This window comes from Canis lupus, chromosome 38 (genome assembly GCF_011100685.1).
Source record: "Canis lupus familiaris isolate Mischka breed German Shepherd chromosome 38, alternate assembly UU_Cfam_GSD_1.0, whole genome shotgun sequence".
Taxonomy (NCBI): Eukaryota; Metazoa; Chordata; class Mammalia; order Carnivora; family Canidae; genus Canis; species Canis lupus.
This window is the reverse complement of record NC_049259.1, coordinates 20840244-20855327: the sequence shown is the minus strand read 5'-3', so window position 1 is coordinate 20855327 and position 15084 is coordinate 20840244. Positions and strand designations below refer to the sequence as shown.

Genomic DNA, 15084 nt, shown 5'->3' with positions numbered 1-15084 from the left:
TAGTTTTTTTTCTCTTGGGTCGTGTTCTGTGCCCTGGGTCCCCTCTGTGGCTGCCCCCCTGAGCCGCCTGCAGGCTCGCTGTGTCCTCTTCTGAGGGAGGCACAGCCACGGAAGGCCTGTCTCTGAGTGAGCGTGAGGGCTCTTCGTGGCCGTCCCCGTGGAGGTGTCCTGGCCCCCATCCCTCCTGCTCCTCGCTCCCTGTGAGAATGCAGTTCCACGATCCCCTTCCGCTCACTGTCTCCCGTGTGCCCTGCCTCTCTTCGTGCTCCGCCGGGGGGCCATGCAGCCCCCGAGTGGCTGCCCGCACAGCAGAGGCCAGGTGGTCACAGCTCCAGAGCCCCGAGGAAGCAAGTCCCTCCAGGTGGGTCAGGCCTTCAGAACCTCTCTGTTGCCATCTACCTTCCTCCACGGATCTCCTGGCCTGGAGTCTCCGCTTGCCTTTCCTTCCCTGTGCTCTCGGACCATCAGGACCTCCAGGGCGGCCCAAGCCTGGCCTTGGTCAGAAATGATCCAGGCTGGGAAGGGTTAAGGACAGGAGCCCTGATGGATGCCGAAGATTATTAATTATCATTTAGGGAGCCGAGGAAGGGTTTCTCCCTGCCGCCTACACTCCCCTTTCACATGATCTCTGGCCATGGCCACGGATAGGAGGGGGAGAGAAGCGGAAAAGGAAGAAAAAAAAAAGGTTTTCAAAATAATTTAGAAGGTCTTTGTACAAGCTTGTGTTTTCAACCAGCAGCACGAATCCCAGGCAGCAATAGACCCTCGGAGGCAATAACCAACTGGGAATTGAGTGGAAAGAAAATAGGAATTCTAGACCCGAGAGCTGTCCAGTTTTTTTTTTTTTTGGTGGGAGAGGGAGTAGGGGGGAGGGATTAAGTCCAATCTTTCTGGGGGAGGGCTCAGCTCTGGGCTTTCATGGATAAAACACTAAAGATCAACTCCATGTGTGTGACCCAACTGTCCTGGAAACTTCAGCTGGAAGGGAATCCAAACCTTCAGTTGTGCTTATAACTTCAGCTCAAGTAAGAAAAATGAGGTGGGGGGGGGGGACAGGGTGGGGACCGAGGCTTCGGTGGCGGGGGAGGGCTTGGGGATGGATGCGGTGGGGACGAGGCGGAAGAGAGCTATGTCTTTAATTCTGTCCTATGGTTATACATATTTTTCTTCTATGAATGGGTTTTGCTGTAAATTATAGCTTTGCCCGTGGTCCCTTGGGTCAAAAGAAATAGTCTCTAAACAGAAAACAGCTCTGATTGGTGACTTTCCTTCTCCCCTCCCAACCCCCTTCCTAATTGAAACCAAATGTGCAATATATTGGATGCTGGGATCCCTGGCGCTCTCCCAGGAATCCTCAGAATGTGAGGTTTCTCTCAAAGCATCTTGCATCAGCCTGTGGATGTATGCCTACCGCCGGGCTCCTTCGCCGGCAAAGTGGAAAAAGAAGCGTTTCACAACAGATTCTTTTTTTGGGGGGGGTTGGAGGGGGACGCAGTGGATTATAAACTCTGTTTTCTTCTTCCCCAATCTGTGTACTCCTGGATGAACGTAAGTTACTGTTTTTGTTTCTCTTTCCTCTCCCCCACCCCCCCATTTTTCTAAAAAACGAAAGCTCTGAATTTGCTTCTGATGGCTCAGGAAAAGTTTTCAAAAGGAGGCAGAAGGGGGGTTTGGAGCCAGGCGAGGCCGGGGAGGGAACGGGGGCGCCGTAGACCCGAGAGATCCAAGCTCTCACGGTGTGCAGGGAGGGGTCCTGGATTTATCTTTACGGAGGGAAGAGAAAAGCAGCCGAAGCCAGAGCGCCCGGCCCGGAGCCACCAGCCGCATCCTCAGTCGCAGCTCCAGTGCAGGGCACGGCGGGGTGGCGTGTGGCAGGCAGGCCAGGCCCACGGCACCGCTGGTTCCGGCGCCTGGACAGGCCGAGCGCGGGAGCTGGTTTTGGGGTGCAGTAAGCGCGGTGCCTGAGGGTCCTGAGTCCGGGAGAGGACAACTGATTGCACTTTCGTTTTCTCAGCAGCGTCGCCAACTCCACTGGGAGCAGGGCAGCTTGCGGGCTGTCTGGCCGGGTGGCTGGGAGGGGGCCCGTGTGGAGCGGGGCTTCTCACCCCGCCTGGCTGGCCCGGGGGTGCCTTTCCCTTTGTTACCCCGCAGCTCGAGGCTGTTTGCAGTTGGGAGCCCTGCGTCCTGGCTGATGTTCAGGAGTCCCATCCAAGCAGCTGAAACTCTCGGGGTTGGGGTGCTCGCCCTGTCCGGGCCCGTGGAGGGTCAGCACCATCTTGCCCTCTGCTTTCTGCGTCCCTTCCCCAGAGTTAGAGCCCCGCGAGGAGCCTCAGAGGTGCACCCAGCCCGTTGATCCGCAGCTGCAGCAGGACTGACATGCCGGGGCCGCGCCGCGCACGCTGGTGGGCCTGGAATCGGGGCTTCCCTCGCCTCGAATGCAGCCCTCCGTCCCCCCCCCCCACCTCTACTTTCTTGTTCATTTCGTGGCCGAGACTATGGGGACACTTCAATGAACGAGTCCCCACAGGGACCCTCGTTACTGCCCATGGAGGATGCTAACGGTGGCTCATCAGCTCGTGGTATCTCTGGTCACACAGGGGACCCTTGAACAACAGGGGTTGGGGCACCGACCTCTTTGCAGTCGGAAGTTCATGTATAATTTCTGACTCCCCCAGAACTTACCTACCGATAGCCCACTGTGGACCAGAAGCCTTGCCCGCAACAGCTAGTCGGTTAGCGCGTGGACTGTGTGTCGTGTGTTCGCATATGTGTGTCTGTTACGTGCCGTATTCACGCAATAGAGTCGACTGGAGGAAAAATGTTATCGAGAAAATCATGAGGAAGAGGAAGAAGCATTAGCAGTACTGTACGTTTTTTTTTTTTTTTTATCAGAAAAAATCTGTATCAGCAGACCCACGCCGTTCAGACCCGTGTTTTTCGAGGGTCAGCTGTATTTGGTTGTGTGTGTGCATGTGTGTGTGTGTGTGTGTGTGTGGAAAGTAAAGGAGCTGACATCCGAGTGCTTACTATGCACCAGGCTCCACGCTCAGAGCTCAGTATGCAGCGTTGGACGGATCCTCAGCTCCCTAAGACGCGATTCCTATCTCATACGTGAGGATACCGAGTCTCCGCGAAGCGGAGCGGGCTGCTCAAGGAAATGCAGCTAAGAAGTCTGAAATTCACGTACGCCGGACTCTAAAGCCTGTGCTCTTTTTTTTTTTTTAAAACATCCTTTGCATTTTACTTTCTTACATTGAGGTATACCCATAACGGCCGGATATTTGTACTCCTTGCAAAGTGATCACCACGGTTCGTTCAGTCCCCGTCCGTCTCCGCACATCGCCCCACAGAAGCGTTGCCTTGTGATGAGAGCTGAAATCTGTGCTTCGAGTCCCTGGGCGGTCATGCCCCCCTCACCCCTCCACACACGCCTGTGGTTACTTTCCGGGTCGAATTCCGCGTTTCCCTCCGTGGCCAGGAGGTGAAGGCATCAGGCTGGGCCGGGACGGATTCGGATTCTCTTGCGGGGTGCGCCCCTGTGCACGTGGCTGCGTATTTATCTGGTGCCAGACAGGGGCTGCAAGTGGGCACCCCTGCAGGCTTCCTTCTGCGCGCTCCCTAAATACTTCCCTTTGCCGTGCAAGGAGCCTGGGGTTTAGAGTCGGAAGCACCAAGTTCAGGTGCCGGCTCCACTTTTTACCTCCTGGCAGTGTTGCACCTTGGCCTCTGTATTTATTACCCGGGGACGACGGCAGGACTTCCCAGTGTTCTTGTTTGACGAGATATGGGACAGGAGTGTGTCCTGGAGGCTGGGAAGGGCTTAACCATACCCATTCCTGTAACGATGATCACTGCAAACCCAGGACCACAACGTGGGGCCGCCTGTGGCATGTACTTGTCTAAAACCCTGAAATGGGAGGCCGCAGCCCCAGCCTCCTTCGGATGGAAGCAGCCCCTCTCCGTGGGGGGAGCAGTTCCAGTCTTTCCATCTGAGGCTCCCCTCCGGTGGCCTGGCTTGGCCATCGCTCCTCGCCCCAGAGGTCACAGCGGGGACCGGAGGACACCATGCTGGCCTTGGGTCTCCTGCTTCGGTCTCCACCACCTCTGACCAGGGGGGTGTGTAGTCGTCCCTTGGTTTCTCCTTGAAGGAGATGGGCCTTTGAGGGGCTTCATGGCTGAGGGTGGATCCCTGACCCGAGGCTTTCTTGTCCTTGGCAGAGCGGCTCTGCACCCCATGTCCCCCGGGCTGTGCCTGTAGCCAGAAGGAATGCAGCTGCTCCCGGGGGTGGGGCTGGCGGCCCGGGCAGCGGGGAGGCCTCTGCCTCTGCTTCTGGTTAAGATCTGTTTGCTTTATAAACACGGAAGGTAAGGGCAGGGGGAGGGCCTTCTCAGGATCTCTTACTAAGAATCCTCACACTGCAAGTGCCCACAGTGTCTGTGCCTGTGGGATGATAGGAAATGCATGCCTGGTCTCTGCCCCCGGCCCTGGGCACAGGGCGCCTCACGCCCTCCTAGTTTTCCAAGCGCTGAGAGCACTGGGGGCATTTCTTTTGAGCCCTTCGGTCTCTGACCCATGTCCTGACCCAGGGCTCCTAAATCCCTCAGAATTTCCTGGGTGACAGGAGTGTCCTTTGTTCTAATGGGTGACTCTGGGTGGGCTCCTGGATGGGGGCCGGTCACCAGAAAGACAGCCCTGATCAGAAGCCTGATCAGCCCCAGAGGCTGGAGGGTGAGTCAATGATCCATCCTGCCTGCACGCGGAAGCTTCCATGAGAATCCCCGCAGAATGCAAGGGGGAGCTCGGCGAGCGCGTCTACCTGCTGGGGGGTGGTACGCCCCAACCCCAGGACAGAGGCTCCCGTTCTCGGGACGCTCCCAGGCCTCACCTGTGTATCTCTTCTTCCGGCTGTTCATCCGTCTCTCTTCTCGTATCGTTCTTTATATAATAAACTGGTAAAAGGAAGTAAGCGGTTCCTTGAGTTCCATGGGCTGTTCTAGCAAATGATCAAATCCAAGGATGGGGTCGTGGGAACCTCTGATTCGTGGGCCGAGTCAGACAGAAGTTGGGGACCTGGTGTTTGCCATTGATGCCTGCACTGGAGGGGGACGGTCTCGGGGGCCTGAGCCCTACCCTGTGGGGTCCACACCAGCTCCAGGAGGCCTGCGTCAAAATTTCTGGGTGCGGAAACCCACACAGCTGGTGGCAGAGGCATTGTGAGTGCGTGAGCGGAGGAAACGGAGTTTTTCCTGGACGATGTCTGAGCACAGGGTGGGAGCATCATCCAAGGGAGCCCCATCAGCCCCCCTCTCCTCTAGCGTCTCTGGTAGCGCACCGTCTTCTTCCTCCACAGTCCCTCCCTGGGCTTCAAGGCACATGAGCTACCTATGACACGTCAAGAATATAGTGCATAGTGCAGACCTTCCCACTCCGACTGCCTTTCTAACAGGCTACCAAATAAGAGCCCCCCCCCCCCCACCCCGCTCTTGTTAACGCCACACGGTTCTAGGTTAGTGATCGTTCTCAGACTCGCTTCCTGAGCTCCTTTATGAGATCCCCTCTCAGGCACATCACCCACACCTCGAACACGCAACCCAAACACGTGTCTCACTGGCATCCAGAAGGCTCACCCCCGCCCCATCTAAAAACAGACTTCCTCGACGTGCCCAAGTCCTGTGCAGGCTCGCCCCAGCGGCGACCGTCGCGGTGCAGACACACTGGGCTCTTTATGCCCCTTGCCCTGTTGGAAGCCGTGCCCCGTGTGAATCGACTCTCTCCCAGCGATGACGACTCAGTCCAGAAATGTGCCCGACATCCCCAGGCATCCAAGAGCGTCTCTGAATTCAGCAGCCCGTCCGCAGTGAGGACTGCTCCCCAGGAAATTAGAAACCCCAGTGGGACTTAAGGACCTCCAGGCCAATGACGTCAGAGCATCTCCAGCTGGGGGTTGGGAACCAGTACTTTGAAGTGCCCGCAGAGTGGCTCTACCGTGAACCTCCCCTGCTGAATATCCACTTCGGTTGCCTCAGCCACTCCTTGGCAGGCATGAAGGGCAGCCCGGACTGCACCCCCCTCTCCTGTTGTCCTACAAGCAATCTAACGCTTCGTGCCTCCCTCCTCCAGTTGCCTCGTGTGAGCTTCCCACAGACCTCCTCATGCTGTGTCCGACTTCGCTTTTCCCCTTAAGTGGAAGTTGTCCAGGCCTCAGACTCTTCCCAGTGTGGAGTCAGATAGACCTGACTCCCAACCCGGGCCACGCTCACCCACGCTGGGCCCCTGGGCCACCTGCTCAAACCCCCTACGTCTCAGTGTCCCACTCTGTGATGTCAGGATTATAATTCCCATTTAATAGGCATTGCAAACGCCGCCCCCGAGCACTACACAGTTAATAGACGAGGTCGACGCGGATATCACCAGTTCAGCACTGCTGTGTGGTCCTCCCTGTTTTCCCGAGGCCCATTCCCAGCACTCACCTGCCCAAGTCGGCCTCTGCCAGCAACAGCACCCAAGGTGCGCTCGCAGAGCAGAGGACATGGGTTCAAGTTCTGGCTTGGCCACTGTGTATTAGCCAAATGACCATAGACAAGATACCCAACCTCCTTGAATCTCCTTCGTCTTGTCTCACGGGTGTGATAGAAGAACAGGTGCCACTAGATATGCAGGGAGGCCCGTGCAAAGCCTCGCACATGGTGGGGTGAACGCTCAGTAAATGGCGCCTCTCTTACTTGTTCTGAGGCAACCATTGGTTCCTCACAGGCCACAGGCGCACTTTGCATGAACCTTGGGGACCAATGCCTTGGATTGATTCCTTTCATCTGAACACCTTGGTTAGGTCATGGATGAGATTTGCTGGAAATTAGCCTTTTTGGATTTGAAATGACAGCCGTTGTGTCATCTCCTCACCCCCACTCCCTGCTTCCCCCACTGCACCTTTACCCAACCTTTCCCCTAATACCCGGGACACACCTGTGCCCAATACCATCTTGTCATGGGGAACTGATCAAAGAGTGGGTTACATGGCTGGGGGTCTACATGACACCAGAAGAAAAAAAGAATTGGCAGTTTGGGGCAGGTAGGGAAGAGGGATATTATATATTAGCCATTGGGCAAGTCACTCCCATTACAATGAAAAGATTTAGAGGCTGTTACAAAGAGAAGAGAATCCCATTACAATGAGAGGTTATGAGTCACAATGTCGACTGCTGTTAGCTGAATGCAAAATGCATTCAGGAAAGGGAGAGATGAGCTAACCAAAGAGAAATTCAAGTTTTGTGCTTCCGTAGGAATCTTCCAATAATAGACTGGTCCCACCATGGGTTCCAAACTGGAGGGACCACAGGAGGTGGGGGTCTGGGGGCACTGGCCTTGACTTGTTTGTGTTGACCTGTTTTCCCCTCCTTCTCATACCCAAGTCCCTGCCTCCCTTCCCCATCCCCACACTTCTCGGGAATTTCTAATCTGTTTCTCTCTGGTTGTTCTGGGTTCTCTCGGAAATTCCATTTTATTTTATTTGGTTTTCAATAAATGCGTCTATTCAACAAGTATTTATTCACTGCCTATTAGTGTAAGACACTCTGTTTAACATTTTTAAATAACCGCAGCTTAATAAGGGAACTGAGATGTCCAGACGCCGGCCCAGGGACATTCACCAGAACACTCATCACCTAGTGGCTAAAGCAACGGTCTCCCTAAACTTTCTTTGTCTCTTTTCATTTCATATGCATGCATTTGGATTTGTTATGATTGGGCCCATATTATTCTGACATGACTTAGTTGAAAATAATTCTCTTCTTCTTTTGGTTTTCTCTCTGATTTTTGCTTTCTGTCCTTTCTGTTTTGCGTAGAACTATTTGATGCTTCCAAGTTTGTCTAATTCTCAAGCAATGGAGGCTCCCAGCACTTGGCAGGGTATATACTTTTTAGCTGGAATCTCACCTTGGCCTTCCTCACCTAAGAAAGGTCGAGTTTGACCCAGCCCAAGTGTCACTGAGTCCTGGAGGAGCAGTGAAAAGGTGAAGAAGTTCTAAACTGGGCTCATACTCACTTCGAAGCCCCTGGGTTCAGCTGGGCTTCTCCTGGACACCGGGAGGGTCTGCAGTGGATCACTCATTCACCTGTCTTGTGGATTGTGTTTTGTGCCTAGACAGACACCAAAGAGATGTTGGAGGGTCCCTTGGACCTACTGCTCAGAGGTTAATAGTACCTGCACTGTGGTGTATGGGTTGGAGGGGAGGACATGATGGTTTCAGCACCATCATTTTCTAGATTTTTTTTTAAAGATTTAATTTATTTATTCATGAGAGACACACACAGAGAGAGAGGCAGAGACACAGGCAGAGGGAGAAGCAGGCTCCATGCAGGGAGCCTGATGTGGGACTCGATCCCAGGTCTCCAGGATCACACTCTGGGCTGAAGGCAGGCTCTAAACCGCTGAGCCACGCGGGCTGCCCAATTTTCTAGATTTTTGAACTCAGAGAAGTCTTTTGACGTCCTTGGGCCTCAATGTCCTCATCTGTCTCCCTCCTGAGTTTTTATCCCCTCCTCCTTAGGTTCATATAAGATGATGTGTAAGAAGCTTTATACTAGAAAGCACCGTGCTTATGCCTACGAAGATGGTAGGTGGCCTGTCCTTTTGGACACATTTCAGAGGTAGCTAATCCAGCAAAATTTTCCATATGCAAGATTGTCCTTAGGGTCTTCATGGCTTAGGCAGCCAAAAATGAAATGAGATGGGAAATGGATTAAAAAGAAGGACAAGGAGTATGTGAAAGAGGAATAATGTCTAGAACTTGAAAGTCAAGGAGTAGTAAAGGGGGGGTTGCTGTTTTTCTTTCTTTTTCTTTAAGAGTTTATTTATTTATTCATGAGAAACACAGAGAGAGGCAGAGACACAGGCAGAGGGGGAAGCAGGCTCCCTGCCAGGGGCCCGATGTGGGACTCGATCCTAGGATGCCGGGATCACGCCCTGAACTGAAGGCAGATGCTTAACCACTGAGCCATCCAGGCATCCTATAGTGTTTTTCTAAATAAACTTATGAGTATATATAATTTTGATAAATATATGCCCTAATTACGAAGCAGTTCCTTTGCCATATATGCACGTGTGTAAATATATTTATTGTTTGTATCTTGATTATAGATTTTTATGTAGTTGTAGAAAAGGACAAATAATCTAGTTTTTTTTTTTCATTTCTTCTTTAAAAATTTTGAACACTATAATTGAGAAAAATCCAACAATTAAAATCTTGGTGAATTCTTATGTCTTTTTTTAAAAAAATTTTAATTTATTTTGGTAGTCACAGAGAGAGAGAGAGAGAGAGAGAGGCAGAGACATAGGCAGAGGGAGAAGCAGGCTCCATGCACTGGGAGCCCGACGTAGGATTCGATCCCGGGTCTCCAGGATCGCACCCTAGGCCAAAGGCAGGCGCTAAACCGCTGTGCCACCCAAGGATCCTGAATTCTTATGTCTAAGAGAAGTAGTTTCTCACCAATTTTTACTCCAATGGCACTGATTTTTTAAAAGATCATTTTTTTTTATCCATTATGAATTTTATGGCATTCTGGGAAGCTGTCATCGCTTTGTTTTTGCTGAATACATACATTTATGTCTTAGCAGATGTTTGTTGTGGGTTTGCTCTCTGCCAGGTGCTAGTCTAGGTGTTAGTGATCAAGAAGACCAACAAGATTTTAGATGTTTATGATCCTTCATTACATGATTACAAATCATGCTCCTTGGTATTTCCCTAAATGAGTTGAGAGCGTATGTCCGTCCACACAGAAACCTGCCTCAGATATTTGTGATGTTTATAGCAGGTTTATTTGCAATCGCCAAATGGATAAACTGAACGGACAAACTGTGGTCCATTCAGACCATGGAATATTACTTTGCAGTGAAAAGAAATTAGCCACCAAGCCGCGAAAAAAAAAAAAAAATAAGGAAGAGCATTCAATGCATGTGACTAAGTGACAGAAGCCAATGTGAAAAGGCTGCATTCTGTGTGGTTCCGACTCCATGACGTTCTGGAAAGGGCAAAACTATGGAGGCAGTAACAGGATGAGTGGTTGTTGGGGGTTAACGAGGAGGGAGAGATGAACATGAAGAGCGCAGAGGATTTTTAAGGCAGTGAAACTATTCTGTATTATACTAAATGGCAAATACATGTCATTATACTTTTGTGCAAACCCACAGAATGTGCAACACCAGGAATGAAGCCTGATGTCAACTATGGACTTTGGGTGATAATGACGTGTCAGCGTAAACTCACGGAGTGTTAGGAATGTACCACTGTTGGGGCGCCCGGGTGGCTTAATCGGTCGGGCATCCGACTCAGGTCTTGATCTCAGGGTCGTAAGTTCAGGCCCCACAATGTAACACGATGGTGCAGGATGTTGACGTAGGGAAGGCTGGATGCGTGTTTGGGGCGCAGGGAGTATATGAGAACGCTCTAGTGTCTGCTCAGCTTTGCTGTGAGCTGAAAACTGCTCTGCAGAATGAAGTCTCAAATCCCAAATTTCCAGCGTTTTGATTTCATTCTGGCTTCCTTTCTATTTGGAGGCAGACCTCGTATCATAGTTATAACGGTGAGCATTTCTATTTAAAAATTATTTTTACTTTTCAGATAACTGTTGCTATTGTACCCTAACGAATAATATATAATAATTAATAATAATAATAAATAAATAATAATGAATAATATCTTATTTATTAAAGGTAATGGAGGCAAAACTTTTGCTATAAGTGGTTAAAACGATTGGTAAAGACTGATTTAACAGCTTACTAGCAGATATTTGGGAAATCTCTTTGTCACATCATTCAAATTATAATAACTATCACCTGAAAGGAGAGTCATTTGTTTAACTAATGTAACACACAAATATTCTCGCTTAAAATCATAGTGTGGTAGCAAGAGTGGGATAGTTCAGGTTAAAAGAATAAGCTTTTTTTTTTTTAATTTATTTTTTATTGGTGTTCAATTTACTAACATACAGAATAACCCCCAGTGCCGTCACCCTTTTTTTTTAAGTTTTTATTTAAATTCCACTTAACATACAGTGTAATATTAGTTTCAGGTGTACAATATAATGACTCAACACTCCCATACAACACCCGGTGCTCATCACAACAGTACACTCCTTCATCCCCCTCACCTGTTTCACCCATCCCCCCCCCACACCCGCCCCCTCTGGTGACCATCGGTGTGTTCTCTACAGTTAAGAGTCTGTTTCTTGGTTTTTATTTTCTCCCTCTTTCTCTTTTCCCCTTGGTTTTTATTTTCTTTCTCTTTCTCTTTCCCCCCCTTTGGTTATTTGTTTTGTTTCTTAAATTCACATACGAGTGAAATCATGTGTATTTGTCTTTCTCTGAGTGACTTACTTCACTTAGCATTATGCTCTCTAGCTCCATCCACATCACTGCAAATGGTAAGATTCATTCTTTTTTATAGCCAAGTAGTATTCCATTGTGTGTGTGTGTGACATCTTTTTTTATTCATTCATCAATCAATGAACAAATGAACACGTGGGCTGTTTTATAGTTTGGCTCTGGTAAGTAGTGTTGCTATAAATGTTCGGGGGCATGTATCCCTTTGAGTATTTTTGTATTATTGGGTAAATACCTAGTAGCACAATTGCGCGTCTGTAGGGTAGCTCTTTTTTTAACTTACTGAGGGATCTCCATACTGTTTTCCAGAGTGGTTTCACCAATTTGCATTCCCACCAACAGTTCATGAGGGTTTCCTTTTCCCCATCCTTGTCAACATTGTTTCTTGTGTTGTTGACCTTAGCCATTCTGACAGGCATGAGGTGATACCTCATTGTGGTTTTGTTTTGCATTTCCCTGATGATGAGTGATGTTGAGCATCTTTTCATGTGTCTATTGGCCATCTGGATGTCTTCTTTGGAAAAATGTCTATTTATGTCTTCTGTCCATTTTTAAATTGGATTATTCATCTTGGGGGTGTTTAGTTTTTAATTTTAACTTTGCCACATTAGCAATTGGACTTTATGCAAGTATTTTTTAGACCTGTCTGCATTTCAATATTCTCATCTGGGCAATATGAAATTTCTCTATCTTCTTGTTCAAGTATGCTAATCACTGTCCATACCAGCACCCATTCTCCCATTTTCACTTTTATAGCTAGGTCTTCGATCACTGCAGTCTCAACTGTAGTTCTTACCATGTGCTCTGACTATCCTCTTCTGTCCTCTCATGTTAGCTAAATGCCACCCTCCTCTAAAGGTCAGCTTGAGTTTCAGATCCTCTGGCCAATTCAGACCTTCCTTTTGGAATCCCTGGTTCTTTGGGTCACAATCATGTAGTTTAGCAAGGAAAATGTCTTAGGTAATTTTTATAAGTCACCTTGTGGCATAATCCATAAGTATTTGCTGAGCTATCAATATATATTCTATTAAGGTCTCATGATTTGCCTCACATAGCGTTATTTGTTGCTGGGAAAATTCTTAGAGGGCTGTAACTGAAGCCTCATATACTATAGTCTTTGAGGATGTAAAGGAGCTCAATAGACTTCTATTACTTGGTTATTCTGTAAGATCAGGATGTCCAGAGAGCCAGGTTTTGGAGAAATGGTGTAAGCACTGGGCTCACTATCAGACATACTGGACTCAGTTCCTGCTTCTCTTGCACGGTGGAAATTGAAGAAAGGAACGAATGAATGTCTCTGTGAGTACAAATGAGAAGGAATAAAGTCACATGTGAACACTTGGTACACTGAGTATACAATGTACACAGGGCTAATTTTTTAAAAAGCAGTGAGTAGAGAATGGTTATTCCCAGAGACCAATGACTAGTCGATTCAGGTTTCAGGATACAGCCCCAGATTTGGCTTCTCCTGGTTTGACGATGGGCAGAGCTGGTGTCTTTCTTCGGATCATGCTTTTTCTCTCATGCGTTTGCTCAGACCTCTGGGGATAGAAGTGCTTACCTTTCACCTTCCCTTCGCACACTAGTGCTCACTCTTCTTTGAAGCAGCTTTCATTTAAAACAATTATTAAAAAATTCTCATTTGAACATTCAGTGTCACATAAGAAGCAAATTAACTGCTGCTTTAGATCATACTTAGAGGTGAAAAAAATTTTAAACCTTTTAAAAGCTATTCATTACCACGGGGATGTCAAGCTAGGATGTAAATTCTAGACTTATGTGGATCCCTCAAAGGAGTATGAAAAGTTATTTTCTAACTCTTTTCCTGTGCTTTTGGTGGTAAACTTTGTTTTTGCAGGATAGAAGGCCAAGGATCGATGGCCTTCCTATTATCTCTTCACAACTTTCTGATGTTTACTTGCCTCCCTCATTTTCATGACTTCAGGTGCTAACTTTGGCCCCTTTACAAAGGCCCACAGGCACCCCACTTCTTCCAGAAAAAAGAGGGGCTCTGCTGTGCTGTATGCTTAGCTCGAAGAAATTCTAGCTCTAGGATACCAGGTCTCCTGGCTTTCATTTTCTAATTGATCATGTAGTTGCCAGCATTTATGATGGGTCTTCAATCAAAGACACTCAGAGTGTCTAAAGTTATCCTGTGAAACTTCAAATGACTTTGTACTTCCTGATGATCCTACTACCAGGAGCTTTGCGCCCTGGGCAGAGCAATCTAGGAGATGGAAGGAGCACCAAAATAGGCCGAAGTTCTCATTTTCAGCCCAAACTTCTCAAGTAGTATGAATCTTGAAAGGACTTTCAGTGTTTAAGATCTAAGTCCTCACTTGAGTTGAGCAGGGCAAGGAAAAGTCTGGCGAAGTTCTTAGGTAAATAGGAAAAAAAAAAGAGTTTGACACTTTACAAATGGCTCCACATTTGTTATCTGCAGACTCCGCGTAACACACGAGTCCTGGTTTTGAGGGAGATGGTGCATGTGGAAAGTCTAGATACACTTACGATGTTGCTTTGTGCAAAGGTGATTAAGGCACGAGCTGGGGTACCTCCAATTTCTTTTGGAAATAAACTGATATTAGGTTTTCCAAAGAAGTATTGAAAAAGTCATAATGAAAAGGAATAGAAACTGTATTGAATACTGTTATACTTAATGCTATATTTTAGTGTGTGTGTGTGCGTGTGTGTGTTTTATAACAAAGTACTTTGTGGGGTGGGAGTGGGGAAGGTGCTCTAATACTTCAGTGCTCAGAGCCTCTAAAGGTTCTTCATCCAGCCCTTTATAGGAGTATCAGCCATAATTGTCATCGCTGATTTGTTCCCAAATTTACTCAGCCCCAGTTCCGTAGGGCCGTTGGAGAAACACTGTGATGCTATTCAAAAATACACCCAAATCTATCCCTGTGATGAGGTTATTGTAGTTTCTACTGAGTGATCCAGCAATCAGCATTAGGGAAGAACATCCATCCCACTGATCATGGGGGGTTCCAACACTTCCTTCTGAATAAATGAGGGTTAGATGAGAGTGTTGATGAAGCATGGTGACGTCTAGACCCACGTCCTTTCCTTTGATCAGAACTCAGCAATTCCCAGCACCACCACTAACCACAACTCTTAGGGCCAGGCAAGTGGCTTCAAGGGCGAGGTGAGTGGTGTTCCAAGGAGAGTCTCTTGACCACCTCACCTCCACCCCCCTGCCCCCCACCAGACTAGTAGCTTTGCTGATACCAATGTAGGGGGCTTTGGGAAGTTAACAAAATGGTACAGAAGGCTGTATGGAACAGACATCCTGCAGGGGTGGCTTTGGGTGTGGGGCTCTGAAGGAGCAGATTCTCTGCTGCCTACTCTTGGTGAAAAGGCCGGGAGCAGGCTTTTCACAGGAGGCAGGTGCTCATGGGATAAACTTAGCTCTCTAAACATCTTCTCTTGGGATTATCCAGTTTGATGTTACTCAAATCTGAACAATATATAATAGACATATTTTATAGGATTTTTTTTCAGTTCCTCAGGACAATTGATTATTTAGATGTCATTAAAATATGAATACACATGACAATAGGTTTACACTTCTTGTGCTTATAGTTCTCCTGCAACTATAAAGCCAAACCAAATTTATAAATGAAATCAAATATAACTATGAACTCAATAAAATAAATTGAAAACATTATTTTACTGGTCAAATGATGTGGTTAGTTGAAAC

At 48.2% G+C, this 15084-nt stretch overlaps 1 protein-coding gene across 5 annotated transcripts in view; it reads left to right on the top strand.

Moving 5' to 3' along the window:
* The first annotated feature begins 894 nt into the window (after positions 1-894).
* DDR2 (discoidin domain receptor tyrosine kinase 2) overlaps positions 895-15084 on the top strand; it is a 149868-nt gene continuing 135678 nt past the window's right edge. For 2 of the 5 annotated variants that reach the window (XM_038586247.1, XM_038586244.1), the window contains exon 1: positions 1327-1548. In XM_038586247.1, coding sequence (XP_038442175.1) covers positions 1543-1548 — 6 coding nt within the window. In that variant the 5' untranslated portion in view covers positions 1327-1542. Of the gene's footprint in view, positions 1026-1326; positions 1549-8547; positions 8614-15084 lie in introns of those variants that run through there. The other 3 variants (XM_038586246.1, XM_038586245.1, XM_038586249.1) reach the window with 3 other exon arrangements.